Source organism: Cibotium barometz, chromosome 62 (assembly GCF_041138505.1).
Source record: "Cibotium barometz isolate CiBa-2024 chromosome 62, ASM4113850v1, whole genome shotgun sequence".
Taxonomy (NCBI): domain Eukaryota; kingdom Viridiplantae; phylum Streptophyta; class Polypodiopsida; order Cyatheales; family Cibotiaceae; genus Cibotium; species Cibotium barometz.
In genome coordinates this window covers 25,754,825-25,770,206 of record NC_141107.1, presented here as the reverse complement: position 1 = coordinate 25,770,206, position 15,382 = coordinate 25,754,825, and the positions used below count along the sequence as shown (strand labels likewise).

The 15,382-nt window shown below is 44.3% G+C and overlaps 1 protein-coding gene across 1 annotated transcript in view; it reads left to right on the top strand.

Annotated features, from left to right (window-relative positions):
* The window catches only part of LOC147604292 (DNA repair protein XRCC4-like), a 29,470-nt gene extending 17,626 nt beyond the window's left edge, over positions 1 to 11,844 (top strand). The window contains exons 2-5 of the mRNA XM_086795605.1: positions 9,773 to 9,912; positions 10,139 to 10,267; positions 10,809 to 10,931; positions 11,194 to 11,844. Of these exons, the coding sequence (XP_086651731.1) occupies positions 9,773 to 9,912; positions 10,139 to 10,267; positions 10,809 to 10,931; positions 11,194 to 11,598 (797 nt within the window). The 3' untranslated portion in view covers positions 11,599 to 11,844. The remainder of the gene's footprint in view (positions 1 to 9,772; positions 9,913 to 10,138; positions 10,268 to 10,808; positions 10,932 to 11,193) is intronic.
* The last annotated feature ends 3,538 nt before the right edge of the window (positions 11,845 to 15,382 follow it).

Below are 15,382 nucleotides of genomic sequence, written 5' to 3'. Positions count from 1 at the left end.
GTATTCATGTATCCATGTACTCATGTACCCCATTTTGACTAGTAGCATTAGCTTCCCACTCTCCCTAGTTGCTGCTTCCGGATGCTCCCTACTGATGTATTGTAGGACTAGATACTTACCTTCAGTCTTTCTTTTCTTTTCCAGACAGTGTATCAGATGTCACATGGTTGTAACTTTGGTCTCATAGGTCACTTTGGCCTTTTGAAGACGTTAATATAACATTTCATTTCATTTCTCTCTCCCCCTGTGGAAGGTGGCGCACAGCTGAACAAGGCTTTCTCATCTCCCTCTCTCCCGTGGAAGGCGGTGCGAGACTGAACGTGGCTGTTGGAGGTGCAGAACTGCAGGATTACACAAGACTGAACAGGGCGTGAGTGTCTCTCTTTTCACTGGCTCGGACTGTCTCGGAGGTGCTCCTTTGGTCCTTTGTGAGAGGAAGGGTTTGGCAGTTCTGAGGGTAGAAACAGGGCAATTCTAGCATGTTTTTGGAAGGATTCTTGGGCTATTTTATGGCAATGTGCCTGGGTCAATTGGCTGCATTACAGGGCCTTGTGGATGTACCTTCTTGGCGAGCAGTTTGGACATGCATATGTATAAGCCATGTTTGGCCATGTTGTACACAGTTGAACTCTTCCTTGAATGTGAATAAAGAACTACCGAAAGGGGCGCCAAGCTTTGGGGCCAATAGGTGTCGTTGTTTTCTTGTAGGAGCACTCTAGCTCCCTTTTATCTTTATACTTTGCTAAATTACAGCTCTGTTTGGGCGACAGTTAGTCTACCACACTTTAGTTTCTACTCAAGGCCGGTTTCACCTGCCTGCTGCCAACATCTGGCAAGCCAACCACCATTTGGTCCCGGAAGGCCCGCCGCAGCGCATCCACATTCAAGTGGCCAAAATGGAAATGCCACAAGTCACCAATCTGAGTGCCTCTTAAAGAAGAGAGTGCTGAGAGTTTGTAGATACCATTCTCCACTCCGCCTTCCCATACAACCTGGCCTGTTTCTTTGTCCCGTAGAGCAACAAAATGCTCATCAAACTCCACCCAGAAGCTAGTCTTGGAAACCTCATGCACTGACAAAAGATGAAAACCAAGTGTTGGGACATAAAGAACACGAGAGGAATGCTTCCCCCCTTTGCCATCGGGAATAATCTCCATCTTGCCCTCACTGTGAATCGGGATAGTGGAATTGTCGCCAGTGAAAATGCAGCGCATCCACATTCAAGTGGCCAAAACGGAAATGCCACAAGTCACCAATCTAAGTGCCTGTTAGAGAAGAGATGCTGAGAGTTTGTAGATACCATTCTCCACTCCGCCTTCCCATACATCCTGGCCTATTTCTTTGTCCCATAGAGCAACAAAATGCTCATCAAACTCCACCCAGAAGCTAGTCTTGCAAACCTCATGCACTGGCAAAAGATGAAAACCAAGTGTTGGGACGTAAAGAACGCGAGAGGAATGCTTCCCCCCTTTGCCATTAGGAATAATCTCCATCCTGCCCTCATTGTGAATCGGGATAGTGGAATTGTCGCCAATGAAAATGCAACCTGACTGCCATTTAAGATTCTATAATAACTCTCAAGGAGGAGTCATGTGCCTGGAAGCACCACGATCGTGAATCCACTCCCGAGTATCCCTGGCGGTGAAACCAACTACCTCTCTACTCGAAGAAGATGAAGTATCTATGTCCATAATCTCCAAGTGCACAAAAGCTAGAGTCTTGTACTCACGTAGGAAATCGGTTCTATCTTTATCTAACATAGATTGAAGTTCATCATCTTTTGCATCCTAAACAAAAACCAAGTACTCGAACAATGACACCTGTTGGCCCCAAAGCTTGGCGCCCCTTTCGGTATTTCTTTATTCACATTCAAGGAAGAGTTCAAAACACCATGTTGTTCTTCACCTCTAATCTGCCAAGAAGGTACATCCACGAGGCCCTGTAAACGCAGCCAATTGACCCATGCACATTGCCATAAAACAGCCCAAGAACCCTTCCAAAAACATGCTAGAATTGCCTTGTTTTCACCCTCAGAACTGCCAAACCCTTCCTGTCACAAAGGGCCAAAGGAGCACCTCTGAGACAGTCTCGAGCCAGTGAAAGGGAGAGAGAGGGAGATGAGAAAGCCCTGTTCGGCTGTGTGCCACTTTCGACAGGGGGGGGGAGAGAGAGAGAAACCCTGTTCGGCTGCGCTGCGCTGCTTGCAGTCTTCCCGCCTGCAATCCTACGCATGTAGCTGCACTCTTGCAACCGCTTGCAGTTCCCCGCCCCCTTCCAAAAGAGAGAGGAAAAAGCTTGTCTGTGTGTTGCAGCCCAGCCTGCCAGCCTGTAGCCAAGAAAAAGCCAACGTGCTGCAGCCCGACTGTTGCAGTCCAGCCCTGCACTTCCTGTTGACTAGCCTGCCGGCCTATTGCAAAAAGGGAGAGAGAGAGAGAGTGAACAAACCAGCCTTGCGCTTCCCTGCAGCCCGCTAGCCGCCAGGAGAGAAAAACGTGCAGTTGCAGCCCGATTCCTCCAAAAAGAGAGAGTCCTCCAAAAGTAACATAGGTCTCTCCCAAATGGGCCACGATGCTCCCCAAAAAGGGGTTCTTTTATTTTATTGGGTTTTTAACCCTTTGTCCCCCCCAAACCATTGTCCTCCCCCCACATGGGGTTATGGAAAAAGGGCCTTAATAATACCTTGAGTCCTCTTGACCCCAAGTGTGCACATTTAATAAATGTTATGCACACTTGTGTCCTGCACATTGACCACCATGCCCAATGTTTGTATACGCTGTACAAATACACAGGGTCGTGACAGCAAGGACACTAGTTCTTGCATTCGTGGTAAGTAGCACAGGGAATCTTTTCCAAAGTAGGCTACTAGGCGGGCTTCGAAACCTTTGGAGTTGGTACACATTGACTTGTGTAGACCTATGCAAACCCCATCCTTGGGAGGTTCTTTGTACTTTATACTACTTGTTGATGATTGTAGCAGATTTACATGGGTTTCTTTCCTTTGCCAGAAGGACCAAGCCTTTGCTCGATTCAAGGAGTAGCATGTTATGGTGGAGAAGGAGTCTAGATTGCAAGTGAAGACCCTTCGGGCTGACTAAGGAAGAGAGTTCTCTTCAATGCTTTTGTGTGGAACATGGCATCAAGCGGGAGCTGGCCAATACAGGTTCGCCTTCAGAGAATGGAGTAGTTGAACGTAAGAACAGGACTGTGGTGGAGATGGCGAGGACGATGCTAGAGCATCGTGATCTTCCTTGTCCACTTTGGGGAGAGGCTGTGGCTACAGCCGCCCATATCCTCAACCGATCTCCGACGACTTTAGTACCAAAGATGACTCCATTTGAGGCTTATTTTGGCAAGAAACCAGATGTCTCCCATTTTCGTGTGTTTGGGAGTGATGCCTATGTTCACATTCCAAAGAAGCAGAGGGGGAAGCTTGACTCGAAGTCCCAGAAGCTTATATTTGTAGGATATAACTCTCTTTCCAAAGGCTACAGGTTATACAACCCAGAGCGGAACGAGGTTGTTGTCAACAGAGATGTGTCTTTGATGAGCATGTTCCAGCTTTCACTGTTGATGAGTATGAGGATGATTCCCAGTCTATTGTTCTAGCTAGACAGCCTCAGTTAGTTATAGAGGTTGAGCTCGAGGCTGGAGATGAGCCCTAGCAGCAGCAGGCTTTGCATTCTGTTCAAGTACCAAAGTGGTTGTTAGACACCATTCGGGAGTTAGGTGTTACAGAGCTTCCCTCCGAGTGGACCACAGAGGATGGACCTTGAAGATCGCACAGAGTTTGTGACAAAAGTAATTCAGTGGAGGTGTTACAGGTAAACTATGCGTTGATGTCTCATATCATTCGGGACAAAGAGCCCACTTTTGTTAAGGAAGCTCTTTCTCAGAGGACTCGGAGGAAAGCCATGCAAGTGGAACTGGATGCCATAGAGAAGAATAAAACTTGGGAGTTGTTTCCGAGGCCGTCAAAACGGTCAATCATTGGTGTCAAGTGGGTCTTTAAGACTAAGTATACGTCAAATGGGTCGGTGGACAAGCACAAGGGTAGAATTGGGGCTAAGGGCTATGCTCAGCGGCTTGGCATCGACTATGAGGATACCTTTGCACCGACAGCAAGGATGACCACGATTTGGACAGTTCTTGCCCTTGCCTCTTCTCAGCGATGGCCCCTATATCATATGGATGTAAAATCTGCGTTCCTTAATGGTGACTTGCAAGAGGAGGTGTATGTTGAGCAGCCTCCAGGCTTTGAGGTTCCGGGATCAAGGGGGATGGTTTACAAGTTGCAGAAGGCCTTGTATGGTCTTAAGCAAGCTCCCAGGGCTTGGAATCATAAGATTGATTCCTTCTTTCTACGGACAAGATTTTGGAGATCAGTTGTAGATCCTAACTTGTATCTCTTTTGGGAACGCGGTTTGGTCACGTTGATTATCCTTTATGTGGATGATCTCATTCTCACTGGTGGTCATGTGGAGCACATAGTAGTGACAAAGGCTGCCTTGTCAAAGGAGTTTGAGATGACCGACTTAGGCTTACTTCATTTCTTCTTAGGATTGGAGATTTGGCAAACCCAGAGGGGGTTCTTTGTTTCTCAGCAGCGGTATGTTCTTGAGTTGCTAGCGACCTTTGGGATGGAGAATTGCAAGCCTATTACTTCACTGTGATGGACCCGAACACCAAACTTACAGTGAATGATCCTTGTGAGCAGGTTGATGCCTCTCTGTATTGGAAGCTTGTTGGTTCATTGATTTGGTTGCTGAGCACCAGATTGGACTTGAGCTTTTCCATGGGGTTGTTCAGCTCATTCATGCAGAGGCCTTTGAAGACTCATTGGGACGCAAGATTACGGAACTTGCGGTATCTGCAGGTTACAAAGGATCTTGGACTCTTCTATGACACTAGAGGGGGAATGACAGATGGAGTCAGACTCCAAGGTTGGAGTGACTCAGATTGGGGAGGAGATCTAGACACGAGGAGATCTACATTAGGCTACGGATTTACCCTTGGCTCTGGAGCTATTTCATGGAGCAGCAAGAGGCAACCAACCATTGCCTTGTCTTCTACAGAGGCTGAGTACCGGGCTGCTTGTGGTGCTGCTTGCGAAGTTGTGTGGCTGCAAAGGTTGCTTGGTGAGATTGGGTTCCATAGAATGAACCCACGATCATCCATTGCGATAACCAAAGCTATATAGGTATTGCTCGGAACCTGGTCTTCCATTCTCGGACCAAGCACATAGAGATACAATATCACTTTGTTCGTGAGAAGATTTTGGTTGGTGACATCTTGCTTGTTTATTGTTCGTCGACGGAGGACAATGTGGCGGACCTCTTCACGAAGTCTCTACCTCAGACTATGCTCCGGTAGCACTCCAGCTCACTGGGGTTGGTTCCACATCCAGGAGATGAGAGGGGGTGTTAGCAGTCATCTCCTATCTGTACAGTGAGGGCCTTTGTTGTGGGTGTGCCCGCCCAGAGCTTTTCTCATTTTTTCCCATTTTTTTCATGTTTTTCCTATATTTTTTCTGGTCGTGGAGGGTTGTCTGCCCTGGCCGACTCACACTGTACTGGCCGACTTAGTTCTTGTGCTGGTCGACTATACATGTGCTGGCCAATTGGCTTTTACCCAGTCATGGACATGTGGGCAGCCTGTTGGCTGTATTTGGGTTGGCCAACTGGTACCATAAGGTGGTATAAATACCACCCTTGCCCCCACCTCCTCATTTGTATCGGATCTTCGTGTATATATCAAAGTTTATACAGCTTCTCTCTCTCTACACTTTTGTGTTCTATTTTCCAGAGCACTTGTCTCATTTTCCGCTTTGCATTCCGACAGTTAGATGGTCTACACTTTGGCTATCCATTTGACCCAGGCGGAGGTATAGCGAGATACATCATCGACATGGTTTATTATCCTTTTGATCCAGGAGCTACCATTATGACGGCTTTGGAGTTGAGCTTTCCTTTCGACCTAGGAGCTACTACCATCTCAGCTTTGACGGTTCGGGATGTATACCGTACATATCCTTTTGATCCTGGAGGATACTCGACGAGCTTCGTCATCGACTGTGGTTCCTTATCCTCTCCACTTGCACTAGATTATCGTGGGACCATTGCCTTGGATTTTGCATGCCTCGGATTTCCTTTCAATCCAGGCGGTTGCTTAGATAGCCTCATTATCAATGGGAGCCCTTCATCCTTTCCATTTGACCCTGGGGGTCATATGATTCATGTATGGGTCTTCTGCTACATCGACATTTCGTCTTGGATGTGATTTTTGGCTTTTGTACATAGCCACTCGTATATCTCTTTTCTTGGTGCATGACCACCCTTTGATTTCGAGGACGAAATCATTATAGGAGGAGATGATTTGTAATGAAGCAACATCTTTAGAATAGGTGTAGGATCTTGGTCATGGACTCAAGTATAAAAGGGGGGCTCATGGGCTATCATTGTGTAACCTTTTTGACCTTTTGACACCTTTTGGATATCTTTTGACATTAGTCATCATGACTCTTGGAGCCTCATGGCTTCCAACCTTGGCTTATGGAAGGCTGTTTCTATCCTTTGGTGAAAGGCTAAATCACTTAGGATTTCTTACTAATTGCATGATTAATCAGCATAATGATTGTCCCAAATCTCAGCTTATGATCACACCATTTCAAAATCGATATGATGATCTGTAGGATGAGAGGGTGGAAGACTGGGGTGGAGATTGTCCTTTGCAAAATTTCTTGATGTTGAGAAAGGGGATCTGCTAATTGAGGGCCTGAAGAAGAAGACGAGACAACTGTTATCGATGAGATAGGAGCTATCTCAGCACGAACATAAATCAATGCTCCTTCCGCTTCCTTGCGTTTAGCTCGTCGGGCCTGGAGATGAGAAATCATAGGAATGCCGAGAATGCTCCTATCCCCATGAATCATGACTGGCTCAGGAAAACCTTTACAAATAATAAAAGTGTCCTGTCCCCAATTGGGAATGGATTCATACTGGCGAAACCACTGGATTTCTAAGATCATGTCACACCCCAAAAGAGGAGAGACAATGAAATCTCGTTGAAATGAGGCCTTCTGAACTTGAAAAGGGAACTGTTGTGCCTTTTGAGATATGTGGGTGCGGAGACCAAGTGTAAACCCGTCCACCTCCAAATGATAGGGCACTAAGGTACAGCTCGTGTTGGTAGCCAACTGGAAAGAGATGGCATCCTTAGAACTGCCCATGTCAAAAAGGGCTACAAATTGGCGGTCCTTGGCAGAGCCATAAGCTTGGATCAAGCAATCTGTGTGGCTACAGTCTCACCCTCCTGCTTAGCATCAAGCACCACGGATGGCATGGGATGCATAGAAGGTAAGAGCTGAAGTGCCCAAGGATATGACAGTAGAAACATCGGTTTTTTGACTGGTACTTTCTTTTCTCCTCTAGAGGAAGATATCCTCCAGTTATGCCTGCTTTAGCCTTTTCCTCATGGGTTTTCTTAGGCTTGGGTTTCTTACCCCCTGAACTAGAGCTAGAATTGTTGTCTATCTTAGCGTCTTTAAAATACGAATTACCCTTTCCCGGCTAGGATTTTATACTAGATTGCGGTTGTTTTGGCTTGCCCCGTTCATCTTCATTTCTTCATTTTGAGCGAGAGTCAAAGCGGTCATGTGTTAGGTTCAAAGTTGCGAACTGTGAACCGAATGTTAGGATCCAATCCACGAATGAATTAATCCATCTTGGCCTGCTTAGATAACCCTAACTGCCATGCTAAAGTGATAACCTTACTAGAAATTGAAGCACGGGTGACCCGTTCTGTTTAAGTCCATAGAACTCATATGCCAGGTTGGTCAAATACTGGGGAGGGAGAAATATGGTCTTTCGGTCATGGACAAAGGTATCCCAGTGAAAAGTTGTGAAACCTGTGGTCTGGTCTGTATGTAGCATAGTCAGAGGGGACGGAAGGGACGAGGGCTTGGAACGGAGGGATGTCGAAACGGAACGGACCGGCGACGGGGATGGCAGGGGACGGACGGACGTCCCCTAGGAATCGTCACTCACAGGGGACGGGTGTTAGCACATTCATCCCCAGTTTCTGTCCATTTCTGGTGTCCTTTTGGTCCCTTTTGTATGTCCCTTGATTGTGGGCTGGCCACCCCTTTTTTCCATAATTTTCTGGGATTTTTCCCAGCCCTTTTGGTATTTTACCAGTCGGCCAGCTCCTTTGCTCCAATCGGCCAGCTTATTGAGCTCCAGTCGGCCAGCCCTCCTCACCTATAAATAGGTGGGGCTGGCCTCTCATTTCTCATTCAGTCTTGTACATATTTTGCTTTTAAGAGATGAAAGAGAGAGATCTGTACACCTTATTGGGTCCCAAATTACCCAGTGAAGGGCCCCCTCCTATTGCTAGGAGTATTTGCTTTATTGCTTTGAAGAGAATGACTCTATAACTGACTTTGGACTGTGGATAAGCCAAACACAAGACCTTCGGAAGACCAAGAGTCGGGCTGAACTGTACATGGCTGTAGAAGCACTAATGATGTCCAATCTCAAGGCCAATGCACTCGTCCAAGGGGCTGTAGGAAGGCTCCAAACTGTGGTTGAGAGATGGGCTGTTTTGGGACTGTTCTAGGCTGTGAATATGCAATATGAATGAATGTATATGTTGCGTTTACCTTCACCCTGATGGTTGGAGCAAATGATGAAGTGGATGAATGCTGAAATCTGCTGTAGGCTGAGAAACGCAAGGGACTAAAGCGCTTCCTCCTTGGCTGATTGTGGATGATGCGTTTTATGCTTCTATGCTCCAAGCGATGATGCTCCCAGACGCTGAGGGCTGAATCGCTTATGCTTGAATGATGAGATGGAAGCTGAGATGCATAACGATGGTATTTATATGATCACGGGGCTGCTGGTCGGCTGGCCGACTGTAGCACATTATGCTACACGACTTGCTCATGATAAAATGCTGAAATAATGTGATAAAAAATGCTAAAATAATCTGAATAAATATGGTAAAAATGCTGAATAATATTCTAAGGCTTCTGCAATGGTCTATATGCATATCCTAAAGGGTCCTACTACTGTACAATGACACACTGATGATGAGCCATCTTGTCACCATGCACTACAGTGCAAAGTGCATGTAACAGGCTCTTTCCCCCTTGCTTAGTGACTTGGGCTTGGAGCATATGTTTTATTGGTTTTCATAGTGTTCTTGGAAATTTGGTGCTTGGCACCCTCACTCTTGTATCTCCAATTTCTCTATTGGAATAAAGCTATTCCTTGGAGGGGTTGGCCATTCCAGACCTAGTGTAGTGTATTGTCTTTAATTATTCTCTTTAATGATTAGAATTGGTTAATTGTTGTCTTTAATTATTCTCTTTAATGATTAATTAATCATGATATTTGGGCTGTCTAATCTGCCACACTAGGATGAAAGGTAAATATCGAAGAAAGCAGAAATAAGAGTCAGAAAGCAGAGAGATAGAATCATCACATGGAGTACACACGGGCACATCTTTAGCCCTCATAGCCCATGCACAACACCTGCCTTACTCACAAGGGCTTCAAAAGGATCAGCTTCCATTTCCATGTGGGACCACCTTCCATATGTATCATGCTTAACTAATTAAAGTGTAGCTTGGTCAAGAACCTGGGTTCAAATCTCGTCAGTCTACACCTGTAACTTAATACATAATCTCTCTGGCGCATGATGATATCAATTTACCATTGCTATTTGGCTAAGGTAGTCATCTAACAAGGTTGAATATTTGACTCTGAATAACCAGCAACTGAACAGGCTGTGGCGGAAAGAGCTGCCGGATGGGACGAGAGTGTTGCTGAATATCTACAGAGAGCACAATTCTATCTAAGCCATCAACATCCAAAGTCAATGTATGCATTTGTTGCAGATGGCGAAAATCGGAAGGTTTACACCTGCCATTTTGTAATCTTTCAAGTCTGCTTCTGAGGCTTAGTCACCTTTTCCGCCCATGTGATGCAAACGTGGAATCTATCCCTGACATCAGTGGGTGGCCTGATGGGCAGGGGTTGGTTGTGTATCCAGCATTAGAACTTATAACACTTTTAAGTTGAGATTTTATTGAAGACTTAATCATCATGTGTTATACTGAAAGATGATGTACAACTTGCAGCTTTCATGGACAATGGAGAAACATGGCACAAAGCTAGAAGGGAAGTGGAAATGTGAAAAGGCAACAAACGATCAGCAGATTACTTGTGACATTCTCAATTTTTTGATGGATTCAAATGTCAAGCTTAGTGTATGTCTTTTCTGTAATCTTCATTTACATTACGTTGTGTAGGATTAAGGCCATGGGAGCAGTTATAATGACTGCATTTTCAGGCTGGTACAGACATGGTACCTGTCCACCTGCCGTGGTATCTGATTGCCTGGAAGTGTCAGACAGACTGATTTCAATCGTCTCGTTATTCAACTGTTCAGCAGAAGGGGATTGCTTACAAGCACAACAGCTGTGATTGGAATGTACATACCTGCCAGGAGCTGTCCATCCATCCCCGTGTTGACGGGCATGAGGTGGCAGTCCAGTCAGTGTATGAGCTGACTGGCACTCTTATGCCCCTCCCTATCATTCTACATGTATGGATGCTTCTGACAGAATAACGGACGGGATAGATATCTGTGTGACCATCCTTACAAAAGAACAGTCTACATTTTGAAGTTGCTTTGCCACACCATCCTTAGAACAGGATAAATTGCATGCAATAGAAGTTTGTGGCTATTTAATTTAGTGGAAGTTGTAAGATTTCAAGCTGAACGTGCCAACTTGTTGGAAACCACAGGACGAGGTGTTGCGGAAAACACAGTCTTTTGAAAGGATGAAGGGGGAAGCTGAAAAGTGCTTGCAGCAAAGTGAACAGTTCAAAAACGATAAGCAGCAATTTGAAATTGATATTTACAAAAAGGTGTGCTATACGTTATGTCCTTTCCTCGTCCTTTGCCTTGGCTGCAATGCTCTGCTTTCCCATAAAATCACTGCTCAGAAAAAACCCGTCGCTTTTTGCTTGTAAACTTCATTTTCTCAATCCAAAAAATTTGCATCATTCAATGTATTTTAGTTGTATTACAACCTTTGAGTTGAAAGGTTTAAGAAGTGTTAATCAAAGTGCTTTCTGTAAACAGTGCCCATATTATCACACTAACACGTATTTGACTTTGTGTTTGTAGTTTATAGCTGTTTTGAATTCAAAGAAAGCCAAATTGAGGGAGCTTCGGGACAAGCTGGCAAGGCTGGAGCCCTCGAGTGGGGCAGGGGAAGATGGCTTTGAAGACGAGACTGATGATGAGGCAGGTGAAGATGATGATAGTGAAAGCAATGAGAAAGTGGAGAGACATGCACTGGAGCAGGCACATGTGGATGAAGTCTCTGGTGGGACACCTGCCACAAATACATCTACAGCTGCTGCACAAGAAATTTCTGAGAACAAACCAGATATGTCGATAGCTGCAAAGAGTTCTTCTCCTTCCCAGGGCCAAGCTGCTGTAGATACCTCAGGAGCAGTTGATTCTGTTGCTGCTCTTTTGACTGGCTCGACTTACACAAGCGCTCCCAAACGTAGGCGTCATTTGTGACATATATAATCAATCACCTTTGCACTACACCCCCCCCCCTGCTGGCTTTTTATCACGAGAGAGTACTTCGGTGTTCATCATATGGATCGTGTATAGTGTGTGAGCTTTCTTACAGCTTGTAGGTTAACACAAATAGAACAGATCTTTAGGAGACAAGACTAGGCACATCTGGAAAGTTAAAAATAGATCGAGAATAAAATTGAATTATTGTTGCAAACTATGATTACAAATGATGCAATTGCTTTCCACCCGTGTGCTGAAGTTGATATGAGCTTCGATAGCGATTTAAGAAGACACGAAGATGGAGGTTGTATGTTTTTTGTGAAACAAGCATGTACATACATACCATGCACATAGATAGACTGATATTTGATATGATGGATAGTTGCATAACATAGTATCTAAGGGAGGTCGTTGGTAGGTTAGATTTGGTATGCACATGCACATGGGGGATGGGGCCTAGGCACGTGGGCTTAGGGTGTACTTTTGGGGACCTTGGGCTATATTAGGCATAGAGCTCATGGATATTATACCTTTCACTCTTTTATGATGATATGACAGCTTGTCTTCTTGAAGCCTATGTCCAAGCTTCCATGGTTGATTCGTGGTAGCCTTTCCATGTCTAGGTGTTACTCCCTCGGATGAGTGGAACATGTGTGTACTTTATGCTAATGAGTGCAATCCATGTGCGTACTTTATGCTAATGGGTGCAACCCCTAGGTCCCCTTCATTGCATTTGATCATGTCGTGGTAATATTAGACTATCAATAACTCTCTATATTTAATGTAGTCGATATAAGAATATTGTCCCATGCATGTATGTTCTGCACTTCTCTATTGATGAATGAAATGAAGAATGAGATGATTTTAGCAATGAGTTGAGGGTTTGTTTTTTATATGTACTTTTGTTGTTGGTTGGTGGCTCTATGCTAATGTCAGCCAATGGTCAAGTGTAAAAGTCCACAACTTGTTGAAAATGATCATTTATGACACTCGCTTTCGCACGTGTGAAGTGCATATCAATATGCTTGCCCATCGAGTGGTTGTTCTAAGTTGCCAATGTTATCGATTGGTTGCTAATGCCATTTGTATGTCCCTTTAGTTGTGGTCCTTGGTGCCCACAAGTCCTAAGGCTCATAGGGTAGCCTAGAGCCTTAATAATGCTAAATGCCTTTAAATGCTAGCTAATGCTAGGATGACCTAAATGAATGATTGCTCTCCAATTGGGTTAAGTGATAGACTGCAATGGTTAAACATTGTGTATTCTTGGTTCCCATAGCTACCTGGAAGGGGATCTACGAAGTCTATGTTGATGTCTTGAAAAGTTCCCTCGGGAGTAAGGGCTATAGGAACTCGACTCTCTTTGAATGTGAAACCTTCACTTTTTAGTAAATTTGACATGCCTAGACATACTAGTAGACATCTCTTCGTATCTTTGGTATTAAAATAATCACTCTCAACTTTTCCAAGGTAGTGTTGATATCTTGATGAGACTCCTAACAAGAGAATCATGGGCATCATGAAGAAGTGTCTATCTTTTCTTCTCTTAGCATGCATAGTTGATTTTGTAGAATTACCAGCCATCTTGTATTGTGTAAGGGCCAAACTGTATGGAGTCTTGAATTCTATCGAAATTGCATATTATTGTGTCTCATGCTATCCAAATATTTTCCTTGAATTTCTAGTATAGTCAACTCTTATAATGCCTAAGTGCGACTTAGCATTAGCAAACAACAGGGTGGTTTTTGCCAGGGACACATTTAATCATACGTCCAAATTGTTGGAAGATTTGACTCTACTTGGCTTGCATGTCATTCCATTCGGCACTAGGCATGGTTTGCAACCATTTAATTACCCTCGATGACCAGTCTTCATTGTGAATTCCCTCCCACAAAGGAAGGGTTTTCAATGCTTGAGAGCTGTGAGCACCCCTAAAAGCTCTTTGTCATACACCAACTAATTCTTCTCAATGTCATGAACTTGCAGCTCTAATAAGCTACAGGATTGCCTTCTTGTTATAAAACCATGCCGATGGCAAGATTACTAGCGTCAATGATAACCTCGAATGGGTCATCCCATGATTCCAAGTGCTTTTAAGGCCACTTTTTGTAATATCAAATAATTTGGCATCATTCAACTTGCGGCTGTAATAAGCTACTTGTCTGTCTTCTTTTGCTGTGAAACAACACCGATGGCAAAATCGTTAGTGTTAGTGATAACCTCGAATGGGTCATTCCATGATGCTAGCTTGAGGAGAGATGCTTGTGAGGCCACTTTTTGTAATGCATGGAAAGCCTTAAGAGCTTTGCCCATAAATAGACACTTTCTAGAGATGCGTCTTCACACCCTTGAGCAGATTTGCAAGAGATGCTGCAAGGTTGGGTACTGTAGGCCTGGAAAAGACCCACAAACAATTTGATTTCCTAAGCAGTCTTGGGTACATTCCAATCCAGTATAGCCTATGACTTGTCAGGGTCCAAGCAAATACCAAACTCATGATCACGTATCCCAAATAAGGGACCTCTAAGAGACCAAATGTGCTCTTTTTCTCATTAATGTAGAGCTCATTGTCTCACAAAAGGTGTAAGACCTTCTCCACATCTCGCTCATGCTCATGTGTTGTGGCAGAAAAGATTAGTATATCATCCAAGAAGATTAATACATATTTTCCAATTAGCTCAATAAATACGTGAGACATCATTTTATTTAACCTCACCAATGCATTGGTGAGGCCAACTATGGCATCATTACGAACTCGTAATGGCCACATTTGGTCCATAAAGTTGTCTTTGGAATGTCAATTGTAAAAATGTGTACTTGGTGATAGCCACTCTTAAGGTCTATTTTAGAAAAATATTTAGCACCATTAAGCCGCTTTAGAATGTATTATATTCTTAGCATTGGGAACTTATTCTTGATTGTGAGCTTATTTAGTGTCCATTGTAATCCACATATAAGCGTGCAATCTTATCTTTCTTTTGCACGAATAAGATGGGTGTAGAGCAAACAGTGAGGTTGATGGGCGGATACATCCAGCCTGGAATAACTAAGATGACTGTTGTTCTAGTTCACCCTCTAATGCCTTTGAAAGGCGATAGTCGAACTTACTAGGTAGCTCTATCTTGGGGACCAATTGAATGCGATGATCCTTAGGATAAATGGGTTGGAGCTTGGGTGGGAAGTATGATGTCTTGGAACTTTTAAAGGGGTGTTGCTGATTGAACAATAGACTATTGGGTGTGGACATAAATCAACGTACATTCAGCTCAATTTTTGAGATCTCTCTGGGCATCGATATGGGAAATGAGAGGGATTTCTTGAATGCTCCTATCCTCGCAAATTATGACAGGCTCAGGTAAACCATCAACAATTGTGAAGGTATCCTACCACCAATCAAGAATGGGCACATGCGCTTAGAACCACTGGATGCCAAGAATCATGTCACACTCCAAAAGTGGTGAAACAATGAAACATTGCTTGAATGTGGTCTTGGAATAGGCACATGCCCTTGGAACCACTAGATGCCAAGAATCCTGTCACACCCCAGAGGTGGTGAAACAAGGAAATATCACTTGAATGTGGTCTTTTGAACACTAAAATTGTTGAGTTTTATGAGTGATGTGTGTGCGGAGACTAGGTCTGAACCTATCTACGACTAAATTATGAGACACTAATGTGAAGCTTATCTTCGTGCCAACTGCGGGGAGATGGCATCCTTAGAGATGCCTATGTCAAATAGGAAAATGAACCAATATCCCTTTGTTATGCCATAAGCACAGATGAG